Source organism: Phacochoerus africanus, chromosome 2 (genome assembly GCF_016906955.1).
Source record: "Phacochoerus africanus isolate WHEZ1 chromosome 2, ROS_Pafr_v1, whole genome shotgun sequence".
In the NCBI taxonomy this organism is placed as follows: Eukaryota; Metazoa; Chordata; class Mammalia; order Artiodactyla; family Suidae; genus Phacochoerus; species Phacochoerus africanus.
In genome coordinates, this window is record NC_062545.1 from 208385450 (window position 1) to 208405178 (window position 19729).

Genomic DNA, 19729 nt, shown 5'->3' on the forward strand with positions numbered 1-19729 from the left:
ATGCTGCTGGGCCAGGGATTGAACCTGTGTCCTTGCATTGCAGAGATGTCACCAATCCCGTTGTGCCACAGCAGGAACTCCAGCAAATAACCATTACAGCTTCTTTTTAAAAAATAATTTAAATAAGTATTGCCTTATTGTCAAATTAGTTGTCATGATTCAGACCATACAATCATGGTCTAGAAAGAATTTCATATCAAGAGCTATTGAGTAGAACTATCTACAAGAGAGAATTTTCCCATTGCAAAAACAGTATAGTTTCCTTTATCCTGTTTCCCTAATGTAATATCTTACATCAGCATAGTACAGTTGTTAAAACCAAGAAATATGATTGAACCACACTGTTAACTAATCTAGAGACATCATTCCAGTTTGGCCCCATTTTCCCACTAATGTTCTTTTTCTGGTCTAGGATCCCTAGAATCTCACATCTATATGTCCTTAGTCTCCTCCAATCTGTAACTAGTTCTTTGGTCTTTGTTGTTGTTGTTTTTAATCTTTCCTGACCTTTATACTTTAAGGAATACTTATGACTGATTTGCAGAATGTGCTTTAATTTTTATTTATCTGATTTATTTTTGTAATTAGATTGGGGTATAAATGTGGGAGCAAGACTGCCCCAGAAGCGACAGCATGCCCCTCTCAATATATATATGTATATCACGAGGTCCATGATGATCCTTGTCACTGGTAATGTTCACTTTGATGACTTGGTTAAGGTGGTGCTGCTAGGTTTCTCCATTATAATGTTATGGTTTTCCTCTTCACAATTAATAAGACTCTTGTATTGAAGATGATTTTATGCTTTTCTAAACTGACAGTCAAGGGTTGGAGCAAGTGCTGTTCGTAGAGGGTTGCCCGGTGTCCTGTCCTGTTGGGAAGGAGCTGTGCCCTAGAAAATGATGGAGTCATTATTTGTGTTTGAATAGATTTCTCTCAATCCATACTGCAATGGATTGCCTGACATTACATTGCAGGATTTTTAAGTCCTACCTCCAGGCATATCTCATAGTTACTAGCAAAAATGAAAGTGTGAAATGCTTTTTAATGTATATTTAACCACACATAGTCTTGTGATTACTGATGTGTATTCTCCATGGACTCCCTTTGCTATCAGAGGAGGATGTTAAGAGACAACATTTTTACACATTTATTCTATCGAAATCCATCGCATGTTTACTTTCTAAATATCTATAACTGTCATTTAGAAGGGGATCATAAAAAGTCAAATACTCTTACTCAACTTTGAATTATAGGATTACAATCAATTTTCAGAAAAAGTACAATTACTGTTTTTCCCTACTCTGCCTTATGAAATTGCTGTTAAATGTTAAATGACATTAAAATATAGCCATTAATAAAGGAAAAAACTATAGCATAGCAATGGGGGTGTGGGGGTAATGCTACCCTATTCATCTTTTTGATTCAAAAACGCACGTAATAGCTTATTTAAAGGAATTTTCATCATTGAATCCAGGGTCATGCCTGCTTGTATGAAGAAATAAAATTTAAGAAATGTATTTAATTCCTGCCTATGGTCTCACTATTTGATAAGGATTAAGGTACTTTTTTTTTTTTTTTGCACTTATTCTGAGTTGCACAGAAGGAATTCACATCTTACACTAATGTATGCTAAATAGTTGCATAGTCTCTAGATCATTGTTGTGGAAGAAGCAGTAGTGTAGGCATTTTAGATCACAGAGACCCAGTGGTCTACATTTTGTTTGCTTTGACCTTATTAATAAACTCAATTTGTTTCTCTAACTGTGACTCTAATGACGACGTTTGCATGGCAGAAAAGTTTGCTTTGGGGATGGACTTTTACTAATAGTGTTCTTCGCATGTTGTTTTCTCCCCTCGCTCTCGGTGTTTCATGAGCGGACAGAGCCCCTTCAGTTACATTGAATAATTATGCACAATCAATAAGTTTTTGTGTTTGTCTTTGTTGTTTCTTTGATGCGGCCTCTAGGATGCTGCCGGCAAGGTGCTGGACCGCTGGGCCATCATGTCTCGAGAAGAGGAAATCATCACCCTTCAGCAGTTTCTTCGGTTTGGAGAAACCAAATCCATTGTGGAACTGATGGCAATTCAGGAGAAAGAAGGGCAGGCCGTAGCTGTACCATCTTCAAAGACAGACTCAGACATCAGGACTTTCATTGAGAGCAATAATCGCACCAGGAGTCCCAGCCTCCTTGCTCATCTGGAGAACAGCAATCCTTCCAGCATTCATCACTTTGAAAACATCCCCAACAGCCTGGCGTTTCTGCTGCCATTCCAGTACATAAACCCAGTCTCAGCCCCCCTGCTAGGATTGCCTCCAAACGGGCTGCTCTTAGAGCAACCAGGCCTGAGGCTGCGGGAACCCAGCCTTTCAACCCAGAATGAATATAACGAAAGCAGTGAGTCTGAAGTTTCTCCCACGCCCTACAAAAATGATCAGCCGCCCAATAGAAACGCCCTGACCAGCATTACTAATGTGGAGCCCAAAACCGAGCCAGCCTGCGTGTCCCCCATTCAGAACTCTGCTCCCGTCAGTGATCTGACCAAAACTGAACACCCAAAAAGCTCATTCCGGATCCACCGGATGAGAAGGATGGGCTCAGCCTCTAGGAAGGGGAGAGTGTTCTGTAACGCATGTGGGAAGACCTTCTATGACAAAGGTACTCTCAAAATCCATTACAACGCTGTTCACCTGAAGATCAAACATCGGTGCACCATCGAAGGTTGCAACATGGTCTTTAGCTCCCTCCGCAGCCGGAACCGCCACAGCGCGAACCCGAACCCCCGCCTTCACATGCCTATGCTAAGGAATAACCGAGACAAAGATTTAATTCGGGCCACGTCAGGGGCTGCCACTCCCGTCATAGCAAGTACAAAGTCAAATCTCACACTCACAAGCCCCGGGCGGCCCCCAATGGGTTTTACCACTCCCCCACTAGACCCTGTCTTACAGAATCCTCTCCCTAGCCAGCTGGTGTTTTCTGGGCTAAAGACTGTCCAACCCGTTCCTCCGTTTTATAGAAGTTTACTCACTCCGGGGGAAATGGTGAGTCCTCCAACCTCCCTCCCGACCAGCCCCATCATCCCCACCAGTGGTACCATCGAGCAGCACCCCCCGCCTCCCTCTGAGCCAGCAGCGCCAGTGGTGATGATGGCCACGCACGAGCCCAGCACTGACCTGGCGCCCAAGAAGAAGCCCAGGAAGTCCAGCATGCCTGTGAAGATCGAGAAGGAAATCATCGATACTGCCGATGAGTTTGACGATGAAGATGATGACCCCAACGATGGTGGCGCTGTGGTCAACGACGTGAGCCATGACAATCACTGCCACTCCCAAGAGGAGATGAGTCCAGGCATGTCTGTGAAGGACTTTTCTAAGCATAGCAGGAGCCGGTGCATTTCAAGGACTGAAATAAGAAGGGCCGACAGCATGACTTCTGAGGACCAAGAAGTCGAGCGGGACTATGAGAACGAGTCTGAGTCTTCAGAGCCCAAACTAGGTGAGGAGTCCATGGAAGGCGATGAGCACCTGCACGGCGAAGTGAGCGAAAAGGTCCTGATGAACAGCGAGAGGCCCGACGAGAACCACAGCGAGCCCTCTCACCAGGACGTCATCAAAGTGAAGGAAGAGTTTACAGATCCCACTTACGACATGTTTTACATGAGCCAGTACGGACTGTACAACGGCGGGGGCGCCAGCATGGCGGCCCTGCATGAGAGCTTTGCCTCCTCTCTGAATTATGGCAGCCCTCAGAAGTTCTCCCCAGAAGGTGACCTGTGTTCTAGCCCAGACCCCAAAATCTGTTACGTGTGCAAGAAAAGTTTCAAAAGCTCCTACAGCGTGAAGCTTCACTACAGGAACGTTCACTTAAAAGAGATGCATGTCTGCACGGTGGCTGGCTGCAACGCCGCCTTCCCCTCTCGCCGAAGCAGAGACAGGTCAGTAAATCTCCATTGGCTGCTCCTGCTGGGGGTGGAGGGTGCCAGTCATGGTGGAATTCCAACAGTGAAAAAAAGAAAAGAAAAAGTTCCAACTTAGATGTTGTTGGTGCACTGTAAGGATTGTCCATGGGGACCACGTGATCCCCAAGCTGCCATGCTCGGGAAGGATTGTTGCAGTCTGTGCTTGTTATGATTAAGCATGCAGAATCATTTGCCATCTTACCCAGTAATGCACGCCATTTTTCTCTGTGCTCTCTGTATGTGTGTGTGTGTGTGTGTGTACGCACGCGCACGCGTGTGTGTATGTGTGTGTTTCCATGCATCTAGGTGTGAAAAAGTTCACTGTAGACACAGTTCCCTGCTTCCCCGTGAACCTCCACTTAGAAGCTGCAGTTTCTGTTATATATATTTCTGCTTTGCCTTGTGGCTTTTTAATTCAATCACTATATTATCTTCATACACACATATTTATCCAATATAGAAACAGAAATGTACGGATGGAAAGAACCATAGGTCCAGGACATCGAGACAGCCTGCATCTCCGTAGGTATAACCAGAAATGTTGTTATCATTGTGACATGAGTATTTAGTGTGTCCCTGAGTTCTTTGAGAGTCATGAAAATATTGGAAGAAAATGGGACCCACGGAATGGTTGATGTGGGGAAGCGGTGCGGTGACACGGGTTACTTGTACTTGACAATGTCTTTGAGCACATCTCTAAAATATAGTCTGTCATGGGAGTTGTGCACAGAAGGGGAGGCATGCATATGCTTGGAGCATCAGTTAGAATATATTATGTCCTGCCTTCGAATGACATCACACCTTAGCAATGTAGCTGCAGCTCTGAAACAGTTGGGCTTAAACAGAAGCAGCTGGTCCTAAACCTGCGATGTTCTTTTTCAGTCTTAAAGAAAATGTAATATAAATGGAATGTGTCAAGGTAGTCAGTGGTGGGGGTAATAACCCAGTGGTCCTAACCTTGTAAAGATAAACTTGTGAGCAGATTGTTTACATGATATACCAACCCAGAGAGAGTCACATGGTTAGTTCATCCCCTTCTGTGGGATGTGGTTTTTGGATTTACACTGTCTTTTAAAAATATTTTTGGAGGAAATTGTGTTACATGGTAAAAATAAATATATGTAGAAGAAACAAAATTAACTAGGAATTTTCCCAATAGCCACCACCAAAATCCTAGTGTTTGTAAGTGAGGTCTTTGACAAAGTAACATATGATAGAAGTACACTGAAAAGTAGTGACCTTTCTTTAGAACGCTGTTTTTTCTTCATACTTAAAAGTTCAATCTTGTAACAAAAAAGTTAAATATATTTAACTGAAATACAAGGGACCCAATGCATGAAAAGCAAAAACTCAGAGGAAAAAGTAAGGGGCTTTCTTTATACAACGCTCAAAACATGCTTTGAAGAGAACTCCCATCTTCTTAAAAATTTCCCTCTACTCTTCTCCATTTACCTTGTTCTGTAAAAATGTTTTATGGTCACAAGGGTTTTTTTAGTTCCAAGTTATCATTGAGAGTCCTAGAATATGGCAGATAAGATAGCTACACTTTGAGTAATAAAATATAATACTATAACCAAGCCCTCCCCCAAGTTTGTAATATTCATTCTTTTACATTTGAAATAGTGCACTTGTGATAATGAGGTTAATGCATTGGCTTTTTTTTTTTTTTAACAAAAATAAAAGACTCATGAAAACCTGCATAAAATATTTATGGAAATGGAGTGTTTGAAGACAGGCCAAAATTTAAGCTTATTTGCATGAATTCCTATCACAGTTTTAGTTGGTTTGCTGAAAATACTGCAAGTCATAAGACTGCAATAAATGGCTCTGGGACCAAAGGCCATAACACCCAAAGCTTGGTGCTTTCATTTATGTCTATGTCAAGCCACTAGAAAACTCAAGCACTTGTGTTTTTATGTCCTAATGTTTAAGGAAGTACTATGGACAGGGTGGTTTGTCTGAGGAAAAACATTTATTGATAGCAGGAGAATATTTCAGTCTCTAATTTTATTCTAAGGATTAGGAGTTTTGTGGGCGATCAGCCATGTAGAAGTTTAGACCAATGCCTTGGATAACAAGGAAGTAGGATATTCTAGATAGAAAGATTAATACAGATATTCGGGAGGGTGCAAATCTCAGAAGATAGGTGATCACATTGCATATGGGTGAAATGGCACATCACACCTAATCTTTGTAATTCTCGAGTTTTGTCACACGCGCTAAAAAAGCAAGTTAAAAAAAATACTGAAAGTATTTTACGATACAGGAAAGTCCTTTGATTCTCCTTTGATATTTTGCTTTTCAAGAATACTCAAATCTTTTGACTTCAGGTTAAAAACTTAGCAAAAACTCTTGATATTTTGCCTTTTTTTTTTTAAGGAGAGGGTGCATCCTTGTTGAGTCTGTGACTTGAGTTAGTACATGATGTGAGTGTAGCTACCACCAAATAACCAAAAACAATGATGCCACTGGGGTAGCCCCTTCTTCTGCATCTCAGGAAACATATTGCTACTGTCATTGTACTCCTGTTTCAGCCTTTTATTGTCATTTCATCAACTAATGTCAGCCTGTCATTTAATCTCCTTACTCACAAAGCTTCTTGCCTCTACATCTCTGAGGTACCCCTTAGATTCATCTTCCCCTTTCTCTTCACTTTTACTGTGTCAGTCACAAGAACCCCAGGAATTTTGTGTCCCTGCTTTTTTCTTCTTCAGTTCACTCTGAAGCTAGGATATGTTTTCTTACCTTTCTCTGAGCCAACATACCTTCCCAAACAGAAACCCTCCTTTGCCTTTAATCCTGCTGTCCTCAGCCCATTTCTCTCCTCTCCCCAGAGTCTCCACGGTTCATCCATCCTGGACTCCACTGTGTCTTTCTTGTGCAGACAAAGCATTAGAGGGCATTTTGAGATGGGGCTGCGTGTACAGGGCTGCAAGTTTCGGGGATGCCTGTGATGAAACTACCAGAATAACCCTCTTCCTTCTGTTGAAAGCAGCCTTCCTGTCGGGGACCGGGGGAGGCGGTGCTTAGAATACCCTCTAGGAGTGAGGCGCAGGTCCTCTTGGTCCATCTTCCAAGGTGCTTATACACAAAGGAGTTTCAGTTTTGGTCTCAAGTAGGCAGTTATTACGATAGAAGTACAAAGCCGTTAAATGCTATGTTCTAGATTTGCCAGTTAGTTAGCCGAGACTTCCAGGTCTTTGCTAGTCTTTCTAGGTTTTATAATGAGATTAGGGTAAAGGCTTTTTGCAAAGCAAGAATGTTCTTTGTCTAAAGTCACCAAAAGGGAGATGAGAGAGAAAGGGTGGGGCACGAGCAGGGTTGGTGAGGCCTGAGGGTTCTGAGCACAGGGTCAGGTGTCCTTTTCTGTGTAGTCGTGAATGAGTGTGAGTTTAATAAATCTGAAAGCAAAGAGGACTGTTCCACGCTAATGACAAAGGGCAAACTAATACACACAAACTCCAGTTCATCTGGTCACAAGGTGGCTGTTAGAATAATTTTTATTGAGTTATAGAAGTAAAATATCAATTATTTTCCCTGAACTGTAGACCTGTAAGGTGATGGGGCTGAAGTATTTAAGGATGTGCTGATAACAGTGCAGCGTGTTACACCTGACAATCTCTAAATACCCTTCTTTCTCGTTTGTGCTTTGATTTTTCTGTGAAGATGGTGTTCTGTCAGGGAACGGGACGGCTGACCCGGGGTGGGGGGGGGTTGTTTGTCTGTTTGTTTTTTGGTTTTTAGGGCCATGCTCACAGGTTATGGAAGCTGCCAGGCTAGGGGTCACATCAGAGCTACAGCTGCCGGCCTACACAACAGCCACAGCAACACCTGATGTGAGCCACGTCTGTGACCTACACCACAGCTCACGGCATTGCCCACTGAGCACGGCCAGGGATCAAACCCGCACACTCACAGATACTAATGAGATTCATTCCCACTGAGCCACAATGGGAACTCCCTGCCCCTCAGTATTTAAGTATACTAATGAAAATATTCCCTGGGCAGAAGGAATTCTAACTGGTCTAGAATCTACAGTTTTCATAAAGGACATCTTCTCCACGGCAGTGTCACAGAATTAGCTGAGCCTGGCTTATTGGTCATTTCTCCTCCTCTGTCTTGAATTTTCATCCGCAGGAGGGCCGAGTGGCCATGGATCACCTGTATATAATGGAAGCCCACTTAGAAATTTCATTTGGGTTTTTTTTTTTTTCCCCCAGAAAAAGAAAAACCCTTCTGTCCCTTTTCCCCAAAATTCCTTGTCATTTGCTAATATGTTAAAAATCTCTTTATATCTGTTTTAGTGGTTGGCAGTTTTAAAACTCCCTCAACTATAATGAAGACTTGTACACAGCAACTAGATAGTCTGCAGAGAAAGAAACATTTATCTCTTTACTTTGCACCTTACTTGCGTTTTACTGTCTTTGTTCCTCTCTTCCTCTGAGAATAGTGGCCACTAATACCAAAGTTAGTCTTAAATTTTATCAAATAGGTAAGCGTATATGTCTGATCTTCGAACAAAATAATATTTGCTTAGGGTGATTTATAAATAAATAGGAGGCAACCATTGGGGCCAAGTGTGAACCTTCTCTTTGATTGCTAGTTAAATCCATCCAGATTTAAACATGTAAACTTCTTGATTGGTATGGAGTAAGACATCTGTATTTGGTTTATTAAAACCTGCTGATGTTTCCAGAACTAAATTCGTTTCTCTATAGGCCTCTGGGTAGCTGTAGCTAAAAAGCAGAGATGTATCTTGCTTGTCTAGATTACCTGACTTCCAGCCCTATACAGGTGTGCAGGAATAAATTAACATGAGCTACCTCTGATGAGCCACCGCATACATTAACAACAGAGGTGAAGATGCGAAAACATGCTACCTGCCTGCTGTTATCACCTTCTCAGCAGCAACATCCATTTTTTCCATCATTCTCCATGTTTGGAAACTTACAGAGAACTTTTCTAAAGAGAGATTTTCAATAAATACACAGGATTTCACCAGGCAATACCTCCAAGAAATGAGCCACTTAGCACCAATTTAAGATAACTATTAGTATATTTGCCCTAATATAATTAGCCGTCAAACACAGTATGTTAATCCTTTCCAAGTACAAGAAGAGAACATTGGAAGGCATCAGCCTTTTCATTTCCTATATTTGTGTTTCTCAAACTGCAGCTCTCCTTTTCTGAAATTCTTTTAAAAGGTGAAGTCGTGCAGGTCTTCTGACTTTTAAAGGAAGAGATTTTTTTTTTTTTTTTCCTGGTTACTCTATTTGGTTTCACAATACAGCTAGCAGATCAATAGGTCTTTTGTACTTATCTCCATTACTTTCCATCAAAGGCAAACAAAATAAATCCCCCTTCTGAGTAATTGCCAGTTGTGCCCTCCTCAAGCGAAACTTTGGTAGTAAGATAAACTTCGGTGTCATTCCTGTCTCTGGGGTTCTTTTTATATACTGGGAGAGGAGCAATGAGCAAAACGGTCTCCTTGTATCATGGGGAGAGACTCTGTCAAGCCTAAAGTGAGCCTCAGATCTTCCTAATGACCTCCTGCTGGCCCAGCTGGATGTAAGACAAGCTCATTTAAGCCTCTGCTGACCTTTCACTCCTCCGATCCAAGTGCTCCACCAGTCACTTCCACCAAACTGCCTACCAAATAGACGACAAAACTGGACGGCGGGCAAAGGACCTTCTTTTCATGATACAAAGAAATTTTTACAAATCTCTACTGATGGGAGTAATGTTAACTCTCTCAACGCTGCCTAAGTTCCAGCGCACAAATGTCATGCTTTATATACCCTCTATCCCACCATCCCTCAAAGGGAAGAAGCTCCTGCTCGCCAGCGCTAACCTAAAAATTCTGGCAGAAATAGCGTTTAGAGCAGACGGCACATACTGAATGCACGGGCGGTATTTTTCATGATGGCACCACTTCAAAAGGGTCACCTTCCTGATTTATGTCACCCTAGGGTCCATCACCATCTCTCTGATCCTCAGACCTTATCAGTATGAGGCTTTCTCATAGATAATCATTCATTCCAAATATTCATTTTTGTAGGTAATCTCCTAAAAAAAAAAAAAAAAAGTAGGCCGTGTCTCACCTAGAAGCAGGTTATAAGACTTCACACCTATATTAGTATTTGCTTGCATCATTCGTGGGAAGATGGGTTCTCTCTGAGGTGAAAAGCTTCTACCAGCTCTTTTTCTGTAAGTGATCATTTTTCTGTTTTGCTAAGAAGAAGACAGACTTTTCTTTCTCTGTTGAAGTTTCATAGTGAAGGCTGGGCTAGAAAGCCTTTCTTTTTCTCTCTTTTTTTAAAAGCCTTCTCAGAAATAATTTAATGTTTTTGCCCTAAGACTCCCACAAGCTTCAAATGAATGTGGCAGAATATGAAAGGAGTTTACACTTGCCAAAAAATTACAATGTCATAAAAAAGGGATTTATTAACTTTGATTCTTGAGAGCCAAGATATGTGTGTGTGTGAGAGAGAGAGAGAGAAGCAGGCCGAGAAAGAGAAGGAAAGAATACTTTTCAGGAAAGGATAATTTTTCTTCAGTTATTTAACATAAAAGTACACTTAAAAAAATAACCTAGATTTTATGTCCTAATGCAAGCTGCTTGAATTAAAACAGGAGTTGTAAATTCCTGGTAAAAAGCTGTTATGCCTGAAGTGTTCGTGATCTTAACTCTAGTACTTTATGGAGTTTATTACTTCTTTTATTAACTAAGGGGGAAAAATGTTACCCACTTCTAGTTTAATTCTTTTTCTTGCTTGCTGTAATTATTTTGACTTTACCTTAGGTGAAAAAAAGCCAAGTGTTTCTAACTGAAACACTTGTAAGTGATGCCTCTGTTTTACTGTTGTATGTACCAATCTGAATTATTACCAGCTATTCGAAAATTATGGTAACGTTCTAATCTAAACGCATCCACATAGTGTTACATGTGTGTTTATACATAAACACCCACATAAATAAAAATATCAAAAGACATATCCTCCTTCATTGCCAGGATAGACATCTTCATCTTGGAAAGTAATGCCTGAAGTTACTTTATCACATGGATGGGAAATAAGATTTTTTTTCAGTCAAAGGAGACACATTTGGGCAGTGAGAACAACAGTCCTTCAGTAGGAAGCCTCTGGGATCTGATGGCCAGCTGAGGGGAGCCGCTCTAACTCCGCTGCCTTTTTAGTCCTCTCTGTCACTGAGGGGGCACTGGTGGGTCAGTGCGCTCACTAGTAATTGTGTTTTACAGACTTCTAAAGCAATTGGCTCAGTCAGTCCCAATTCAATAAAAGTGGAGAGCAAGAGAGAGAGCACTTTTGTTCTATTTTTTACTTGAAATTATTTCATTCAGCAGTCTGTCTTTTTTATTACCAGGACTTGACATTAGCACTCCAAGCTATATTAGCATCCATTTCAGCAGTTCAGTAATGGTATTAAAAAAACACTTAACTTCAACGGTGAATGGTTGTATGACAGTACCATAAAAAATCCACATTAAAAAAAAAAAAAAACTTACGTATTTGTCCCAGCAAATTATTTTTCACTTGTTTAACCACTTCAAAGCTATGTTCTCGTGATGGGCATTCAGGAGAACCTTCTTGTTCTCAGAAGCAAGCAGTCAGTGTTGCTCTGTTGATTAGGGACTTGGGGAAAGAGGAAAGGGAAGTCCAGTGGGGAGAGGGTACGTAAAGATGCTGTTTACCCCGTAGTTAGATTACCTTCCATTCATCAGCAGAGATGGAATTGGCAACCTCAGAGCACCCAAGGTGAAATTCTTGGATCCTCAAGCATGGCTGGGATTTGATTTTGAACCCAGCACTCTCCAAACTTGGGAGCAGAGCCTAACTACTTTGGCACTGCAGCGTGCTCATAAATGACTACATTAGGTTCTAAATTTTGATTAAACATTCAGTAATTAATCAATGGTAGACACGAAGCAGTTGGCAAGGTCCAGAGCTGCAAAGTGTTTAAGACATAAAGCATTACGAAGTAATTAGAATATGCTCCTTCAAGAGAAGGATTGCCTTCAATAAAGAGGTAAATGATAGCATCCTGCTTATTGTGGACGTAGGCAGCCAGAGCAATATGATAAACTGCTGGAGATACACATATCAGTAATCATCCACATTATTAGTGCCATTAATCATAATTCCAAAAATATGACAGCAGCAGCCAACTTTTTGACCAATTTTGCTTCTGCCTGTTGGCCATTATAACTTCGCTAATAGACTGCAGAGCTCCTGTGCGTGGCAGTTTGCATTGAGAATGGAAGGTTAATTATATTTGTGCCGCTGATTTCTTCTCTCCTTGGAAAAGGCTTAGCACTTTGACAATCCCAGGAGCTCACTGTTGTTAAACCAGTAAAAGTACTTTATTGAAATTTTCTTTGTTGGTCAGGAACGGGGAGATGTTTCAAATGAGGTAGACGTGCCAGGCTGGGAGAGCCGCTAATGTTTCTCGCGCCAAAGTGATCCTTGGGCAACAAGATAAACTCAGTGGTTTCCTGAGATCACTTTACTCTCTCATTTCTCTTCTGCAGACAGGTAGAAAGTTCACTATCTGGTGATACACCAGGAAAATCCCACAAGATTCATAGTGGCCTCCATGTGTATACATAAGACTAAGAAGTTGGGGAAAGGGGTTCATGATATTGGGAGAAATAAGCACATCTTGAATAAAAAATCCAGCTTCTGTGGCTAGGTGAATGAAAAGAGAATTTCAAAAAAAAAAAAAAAAACAAACCACATCTGAATGTTTCCAAGCTTTGCAGTAGCATAGCTTCATTGCTGGTTGGTTAACTGAAGTCTTCATGTTTCAGCAGGTAGTTTTGACATCATTTAACCAAAGACATAAATTAGATTTTGTGACTTCTTATTGGTCATGTATCTTAAGTAGTTTCATTTTCACTATAAAATTCTAGATAAGACCAAATTACACTTATTTCCTGTGAATTCTGTCCCCTTTCTTTGGAAACTCACACATCCGTCAGGTTGTCTTTTTAAAAGATCATAAATTGTTTTAATGATGTAACACCTTCTTGGATATTTAGTCTTGGGAAGTAGTTCCCTTGGAAAACATCTCAGAAAGAAATGATATTCTATGTTGTACACATTAGAAAAGAAAGCTTATTTTTAAATCGGAGGGAAAAAATGTGAAAATCAAGAGAAAAATACATGCTTACTACTTTGGAAATATGTCTTCTAAACTCTTTACATACAACTATTAAACAAGGGAAGCAAGGCCTGAGGGTTAATTCATCTAGGGTAAATAGAAACCTCAAAGTTAGAGCTCAGGTTTATGGAAGTCCTTAAAAGATGCCAGGAGTCATGGCTTCGCTTTTTCTTACCCAACAGTAGTAGTAAAGTGCGCACCATATGAGCTGCCTGATTGAGAAATTTTCCAAATGCCGTGAAAAATAATTCTATTCTCAGGGTAACACGTATCTCACATTACAGCGCAACAGGTATCTATTGAATAATCAGCACCCTGGAGAAGCCTCGATGTGTCAGATACTACTCAGAAGTAAAATGCTCAGGGAACAGTGTGGAGTATCAATTCTGCACTTAACCTGAGCTTCCAGCATACACATTTTCCATCTACCAATCTGCCTTCCCAAATGCCATTACTCCATGCACATTTTTATGCATTCCACAGCAATGACAAATTGTTTTGTAACTGTAGTGCCAGATTTAGTATGCGAGAGACACGTTCGCCTCTGCCAACAGACCAATAATTCTCACTAACATCTTCAGAGTTACAACATTTATAAAGTTGCAAAGTGGAGTAAACAAACCATCTGTTTGGCTTTTCCATATATGTCATGCTTTCTTATTAGCATATTACGATTCATTTAGTAAACAAATTTGGTGATTTCGTTCACGTCAAAGTTAGGTCGGAAGCCTGAAGATGATTAACATTCCTGGGACAGGCACATTAATACTTTGCTTCCTCGGCAAACTTAAATGGCTTCTCAGGAGAATCACCCCTTGTTGACAAGATGAGACTGTCAATTTTGTTTGCCTGCCACATTAGAGGCCGTAAGGGGATGGCAGGCTCTGAGAGAGGGGAGTCATGTAGGCAGCATAATTCACTGTGAATTGAGAAAAGAAGTCTAATTCTGATAAATGGTCGACCCCAATACATCCTACCTGTTATTACAACAGACGTGCCGTATCTGTGCAGTAAATTAGCTAAACCCCTAAAGAGTTTGGCGGGAGCTTATCTTCAAGTGAATAATTTGAATGTAGAGGGAACTGTCTGCGTGACCAGTATGGATGATTTGTTTTATATTGAAAGGGATTGAAGTGACTGAATTTCATACTTTCAATTTACAAGCATTTGCCCAGCTTTTACTTCTTGCATCTATTATATACGTCTGTACGTTTTGGAGTTTTCTGAGCATTTTTCACTAGGATTTTACATTGAATTTCCTAAGCTAGGGATGGTTTTCAGATCTTTCAGAGAAAATCTTTAAATAATAGGTTATAGAGCAACTACTGGTTTTCTAGAAATGTATACCATCAAAATGTCATGTACTTCACAGGGCTTTAAGCATCCTGCAATTTACAAACAATAATACAGATATTTTTGAGGAGTTAAGGACAACAGATAGCGTCACAGAAGAAAACTAATGAGAAGCAGAAGTTGTAATTTTTCATTTCTCTGGGTCTGGGTAGCAGATTTACATTTCTAATCAGGACTATTGACTCATTATCCCACAGTACACTCGAACCTGGCAGCTAGATTTTCCCAGATTAGATATAAATTTATTTCTTTATCCTCATATATGTACATGCATACACACACACACACTATATATATATATATATATATATATATATATATATAAAATCGGTGTGTATATAATATATGGTGTGTGTATATGTATGTACATATATAGTATTTGCTGTGTATACATCATCATGATCATTCTGGACAATATAAGCGCGTGTGTGTGTGTGTGTTTAGTGGCAGAGGTGAACAGGAAAAAATAAAGGCGAAAACTGATCCAAAATGGAGCCTCAATTCCATTTTACATGATTATGTAATTAATTATGTAATTATTATTATGATTATGTAATTAATTATGAAGTATTTTATTTCAGTCTACTAGGTTTAGAACAGCTGAAAACTAATTAAGGATTAAGAGTTAGATCGGACTTCTCTTGTAACCTATAGCATGATTCACTATTCAGTTTTGACAGCCACATTTTGATTTTCTAATTTGGTCCTGAGACACTTTTTAAAAAGTACCTTCCTTGTACGTCAAAACCAAAGTTAAAACACTTACTTTTCAATGTGCTTAATTTTTATTCTTATGGTTAAACATTGCATTAAGTTGAACCGGGCATTTGAACAAGCTTGGAAAGAGAAACATGAGAAAAGAAAAGTACAAGACAGGACTGACTTTTCTCGAAAGGGCACTTGCATTTACTTGATTGTGTTGGATGGATTTGGTGTCTTCTGTGACTGCATGGTAAAGTTTCGTTTTCTTTTTTCTTTTTTTTTTCTTAACTGAGACATAATTGACATGTTTTCATTAAAGAAACCAAAACAACTGGTAGTCCACTTTAGTCCAATTAGAATACTTCCACTAGGCATTTCAAAGATTTTGTTACTTAACATGAGCTTCATCACTTTTTGCTTTTAAGGGTGGTCTTAGTTTTCAAGCACCTTTTGGTAAACTCACTGTATGGAACAGTAGGACAGAGTGCAGAAGGTCAGAGGAAACATTTGTGATTCCAAGCATAGCCCAGGTTATAGGACTGTGTCATGCTCTAATTATATAGCATTACCTTGAACCACAGTGAGGTATAATAGGGTCTGAATTATCCTCTGCTCTATTATTTATGTCTTTAATTCAGTTACCTGCTTCCAATTTTCAGATCTTTGTTTTCCCTTCTACAGTGTATTTTGGGGAAATGTTCTTTAAGACTCTGCATATTGTTGATTGAAATCAAATAAATGTACTTTTAATTATGTCCTGTGTGCAAAGCATTCTACTTGAGCTGCAGGAGACTGGGGTTGAATAAGATATAGTTTGTATTCTTCATGAAAGTGACCACCTTGGGAGTAAATTTTGGCCTCCCCTCTTGACAAGATCCCAGTAAGGTCAGATCCTTACCCCTTCTGACCTCTCACCTTCTCTCTCCATCTCTTTGTTTCTTTCTTTTTTTTTTTTTCTGTAAGAGGAAGCTGCCACCTCATCTTGGTATTTCCTACCTCATCAAAGTAAGGAGCAACAGCTTTTGAACTGTTCACGTTCTTACAAAATATACTAAGTTTTAATACAGTCTACATTTTTGCCCATGACTATTTCTTCCTCTTCCCTGGAGACAGATATTGAGAACCCTAGGTTTATTTTCCAGAAAAACTCTGAAGAACTCAAAACTGGTTCCTTCCCTGAGTCCTCCTTCAGCTTGCTGCCAACAGCTGCCTCTTGCTTATTCCTCTGGGTCCTTGCCTCGCCAGCACTCCCTGGTCTTCCTCCCATTTTAGCATCCTCTTCTCTGTCCATCCGAGAGTCCATTGGCATGACTTGCTTCTGTGTCTCTTCCACATTTTCCTTTCTTTTTACCTCTACGGTTTTGCTGGAGGAAACTTGTAAGTTGCTCTTAACCCTGCCCTTTGTCTTTCCTCCTGTGGACACTGGTCTATGACAGTTCCTGGTTTGGACTATCTGAGTCCAGGTCTTCGTTACCATCAAGTGCTGCCATTTGTTTGTTCTTTTCTATGGAGGCTAAACTTAACCTCTTGAGGTAGAGGATGAGGACTCTCTAAAGGAATTGTCTTCTCTCCCTCCTCTTGCTTTGCCTTTCCAGCCCAGTGGTACTGGGAGTTTGTTAGGACATCCCCAAGCCCACCATCATGAAAGAGAACTGGTAGGCTTTCCACAGCACATCCTTCCCATCCCCACCTCAAGTATTTTGCATATGGCATTTAGGCAGATTATTAAACAAAAATGAAATAGATGAAGAAGTGAGCATAAAAGAATCAATTCTCTTGAACTGTGGTTGCATAATGGAAATCGACTACCACGAATGAACCCGTGTACTGAAGTTATGAACAGCAGAACTAATGCACTGCCATGAGTTCATCTTTATTATTGCATTACACCTGAATCAATTGATAAAGTAGCTTTTTTTTCCTTAAAGCAAGGGATGGCACTTAATTGAATAAAAGTCAATGTAATTATATTAGCAGAGGCCAGCAGTACTGCTGACAGCGGAAAAGGGACACTGTTGAATAGAGTGCCAGAGCTGGTCTACACATTTCTGCACATCGTTTGGTTGACAGATATTGAGGGCTGGTACATCATCTAATTAGATTACAGATCTCTATTGCTGTAAGTGAGAAATGAAGAGAAACATCTCTTCCTGGTAACACAGCAGTGGAGATGTGTGATTTCACAAGTCATCTTAGGAAAGAGGTGTCCATCTGGGGGATCATTGTGTCCTTTTGTCAATGTTAATTTATTCTTCCTTATTCAGTGTGTCTTGATGTGACTGCTGTGTGTCTGGCTGCTGTTTTCTCAGCAGTGAATCTAGGAAGTGGTAACTACAGATGTGTGAGAAGCAACAGAGTTCTAGATTAAAGTCATCACAAAATGTGCGCTTGTGAAATTACGAGGGGGGAGAGTGTTAATAAACAGGGGTAGGATGTTACACGCTGCTTATGGTTGGCAGATTGTTGTAGCGACAGAGTAATAGTACAGAGTGTAACCCTGTTTCCACATTCTTGTGATAACTCTGGTGGTGTCATACCCACATGTCAGGGGAAGGACTTTACAGTAGGCATTTGCTGCACTCTGCTTAGCAACCTGCACTTGGAGTCATCTGCCATCTGACACCAAGGAGACAGGGAGTGACTGTGTCAGAGCAGGGACCATGGGGACCACTTCTTTTGATCATTCACATATCCACACACTGCATGCATCTGTGTAGAACTCATTTATGGATGATGATGATGTGAATTTGGTTTATCCTAATTTGATTTATGATTTTTGGATGATGCGGCTGATCTGAAAATCATCAAGACAGCATATGAGATGATCGCTTGTGACAGAAAATGATTTTGTGATCAGAACATTTTAAATCCCTATTTTATTGTTTAAGTTTTTTTAAAAAAAAAAAAACAACAGATGTCTAGAATGTGAATTTGTTTTCTCTCTCTCTCTCCTTCTCTCTCTTTTTCTCTCTCTGTCTCTCATTCTTGCTTTCTTTTGTGATCGATTTAGCAAAAGATTAGAAAGCTGATCTTATTATCACAAGGTAAGCTCAGCCTTCCTAAGTGCAGTGTGGAGGGGGCTGCCGCCCCTCTGCCCCTCTAAGCCCGGAGTGCTATATATATTGTCTTGTGTGGAAAGGTGGAGAAGTGCTTCCCACCTTTCTTGTCTCTGAGGCACATACCTCTCAACCATCTCTAAGAAATATGAGCCATGCTTGTCACCAAATGGAGTGACTCATTTTGATCATCCATAGTTTTTAATTAGAATCAGGAGGTCTGCTGAACTTTACGCTGGCCATTCCACATCATTTCTGTTACCGCAATTACTTTTCCACAATGTAGAGCTTCTGCCATTATTGAGAAGCTTTCATGTATCTGGATATTTATTTATTGGGTTATTTTTTGGAAGGGTAGCCTTCAATTTAGGTCCTTGTCAAATGTGAGCCTTTGCAGGTGGAGAGAGGTATATGCCCAAGGGCATTTTAAAAATAAATGGGGGATGTAAATACAAAGGCAATGTTTTCAGATAGATAATAACCTATCAGGCTTTGTAAATCACGACATCCCTATGGATGCTCTGGGCTAAATCCTATCTTATTTTACACAAGCAAAGCACTCAATGAGTAGAATAAAAGTTTTGCTTGTCTAAGAAGTACGGATTCCACTTGTTAAAATAGAGGGACCATATGTTATTATTGTGCTTGATTTTTTTTTTTGTATTAATTGTCTGTGGGGTTTTGGGGGTTTTTCTGGTCCCTCTGGGGTTTTTTGTTGTTGTTGTTTAGTGTGATTTTTTTAAAAGGGTGGATGGGTTTTATGTTAAAAACCGATTTCAGCTTTTCAGCTTTTTTTAAGAATTAAACTTTAAAACTTAATTGATGAAAACATTTTCCACTCTAAAATGTAGCAGCTCCTCAAAAGAAATGTATTTTACTATTAGATTTAGCTGAGATCCCAAATCATTCTGAAAAGGGGGATTTATGATAGAGACAGTCTATAACCCTATTTCAAACTGCTAACCTATTAAGCTAAATTTTTTTTTCCTTCCTAAAACTTGAAGTGTAGGAAGGTGAGGGGGAATAATTATTTGTTAAAGTTAATCCTAAATTATCTAGGTCATTTACATTTTAAAAAATGGATCCTGTTTACAACCTCTGAAGTATTTGCTATAGAAAAAAAAGGGGGTTGGTTTTGTTTTTAGGTAAATTCAAATTCAGTTTAAACAAGCAGAAAGTTTCCATTCTTTTATCCTATTTAATATGTTTCCTCAAACCTCTGCTGTGAGATTCTCTGGAGCTGACGCTGCTACATAGTAAAAGGAACAGATCATTGGGGGAAAGGTGCATGGGTCTGCATTCACCCTTCCATTGAAGAATCTTACTCTCGTAAAAATTATGTTAACGCAAAGCTCCCATTCTTAAACTCCCCACCACCACCTAGTCCCACACCCTGAGGATGTAGGGAAATGTTTGCTTTTATAATGGTGTCCTTATCCGTGAATGTGCTGCTTTGATGCCTCATGGAAGCTGAA

At 40.1% G+C, this 19729-nt stretch overlaps 1 protein-coding gene across 8 annotated transcripts in view; it reads left to right on the top strand.

Moving 5' to 3' along the window:
- BNC2 (basonuclin 2) overlaps positions 1-19729 on the top strand; it is a 454742-nt gene that overhangs the window by 425032 nt on the left and 9981 nt on the right. For 5 of the 8 annotated variants that reach the window (XM_047767608.1, XM_047767609.1, XM_047767610.1 and 2 more), the window contains one exon: positions 1970-3939. In XM_047767608.1, coding sequence (XP_047623564.1) covers positions 1970-3939 — 1970 coding nt within the window. Of the gene's footprint in view, positions 1-1969; positions 3940-4423; positions 4858-18208; positions 18243-19729 lie in introns of those variants that run through there. The other 3 variants (XM_047767613.1, XM_047767615.1, XM_047767616.1) reach the window with 2 other exon arrangements.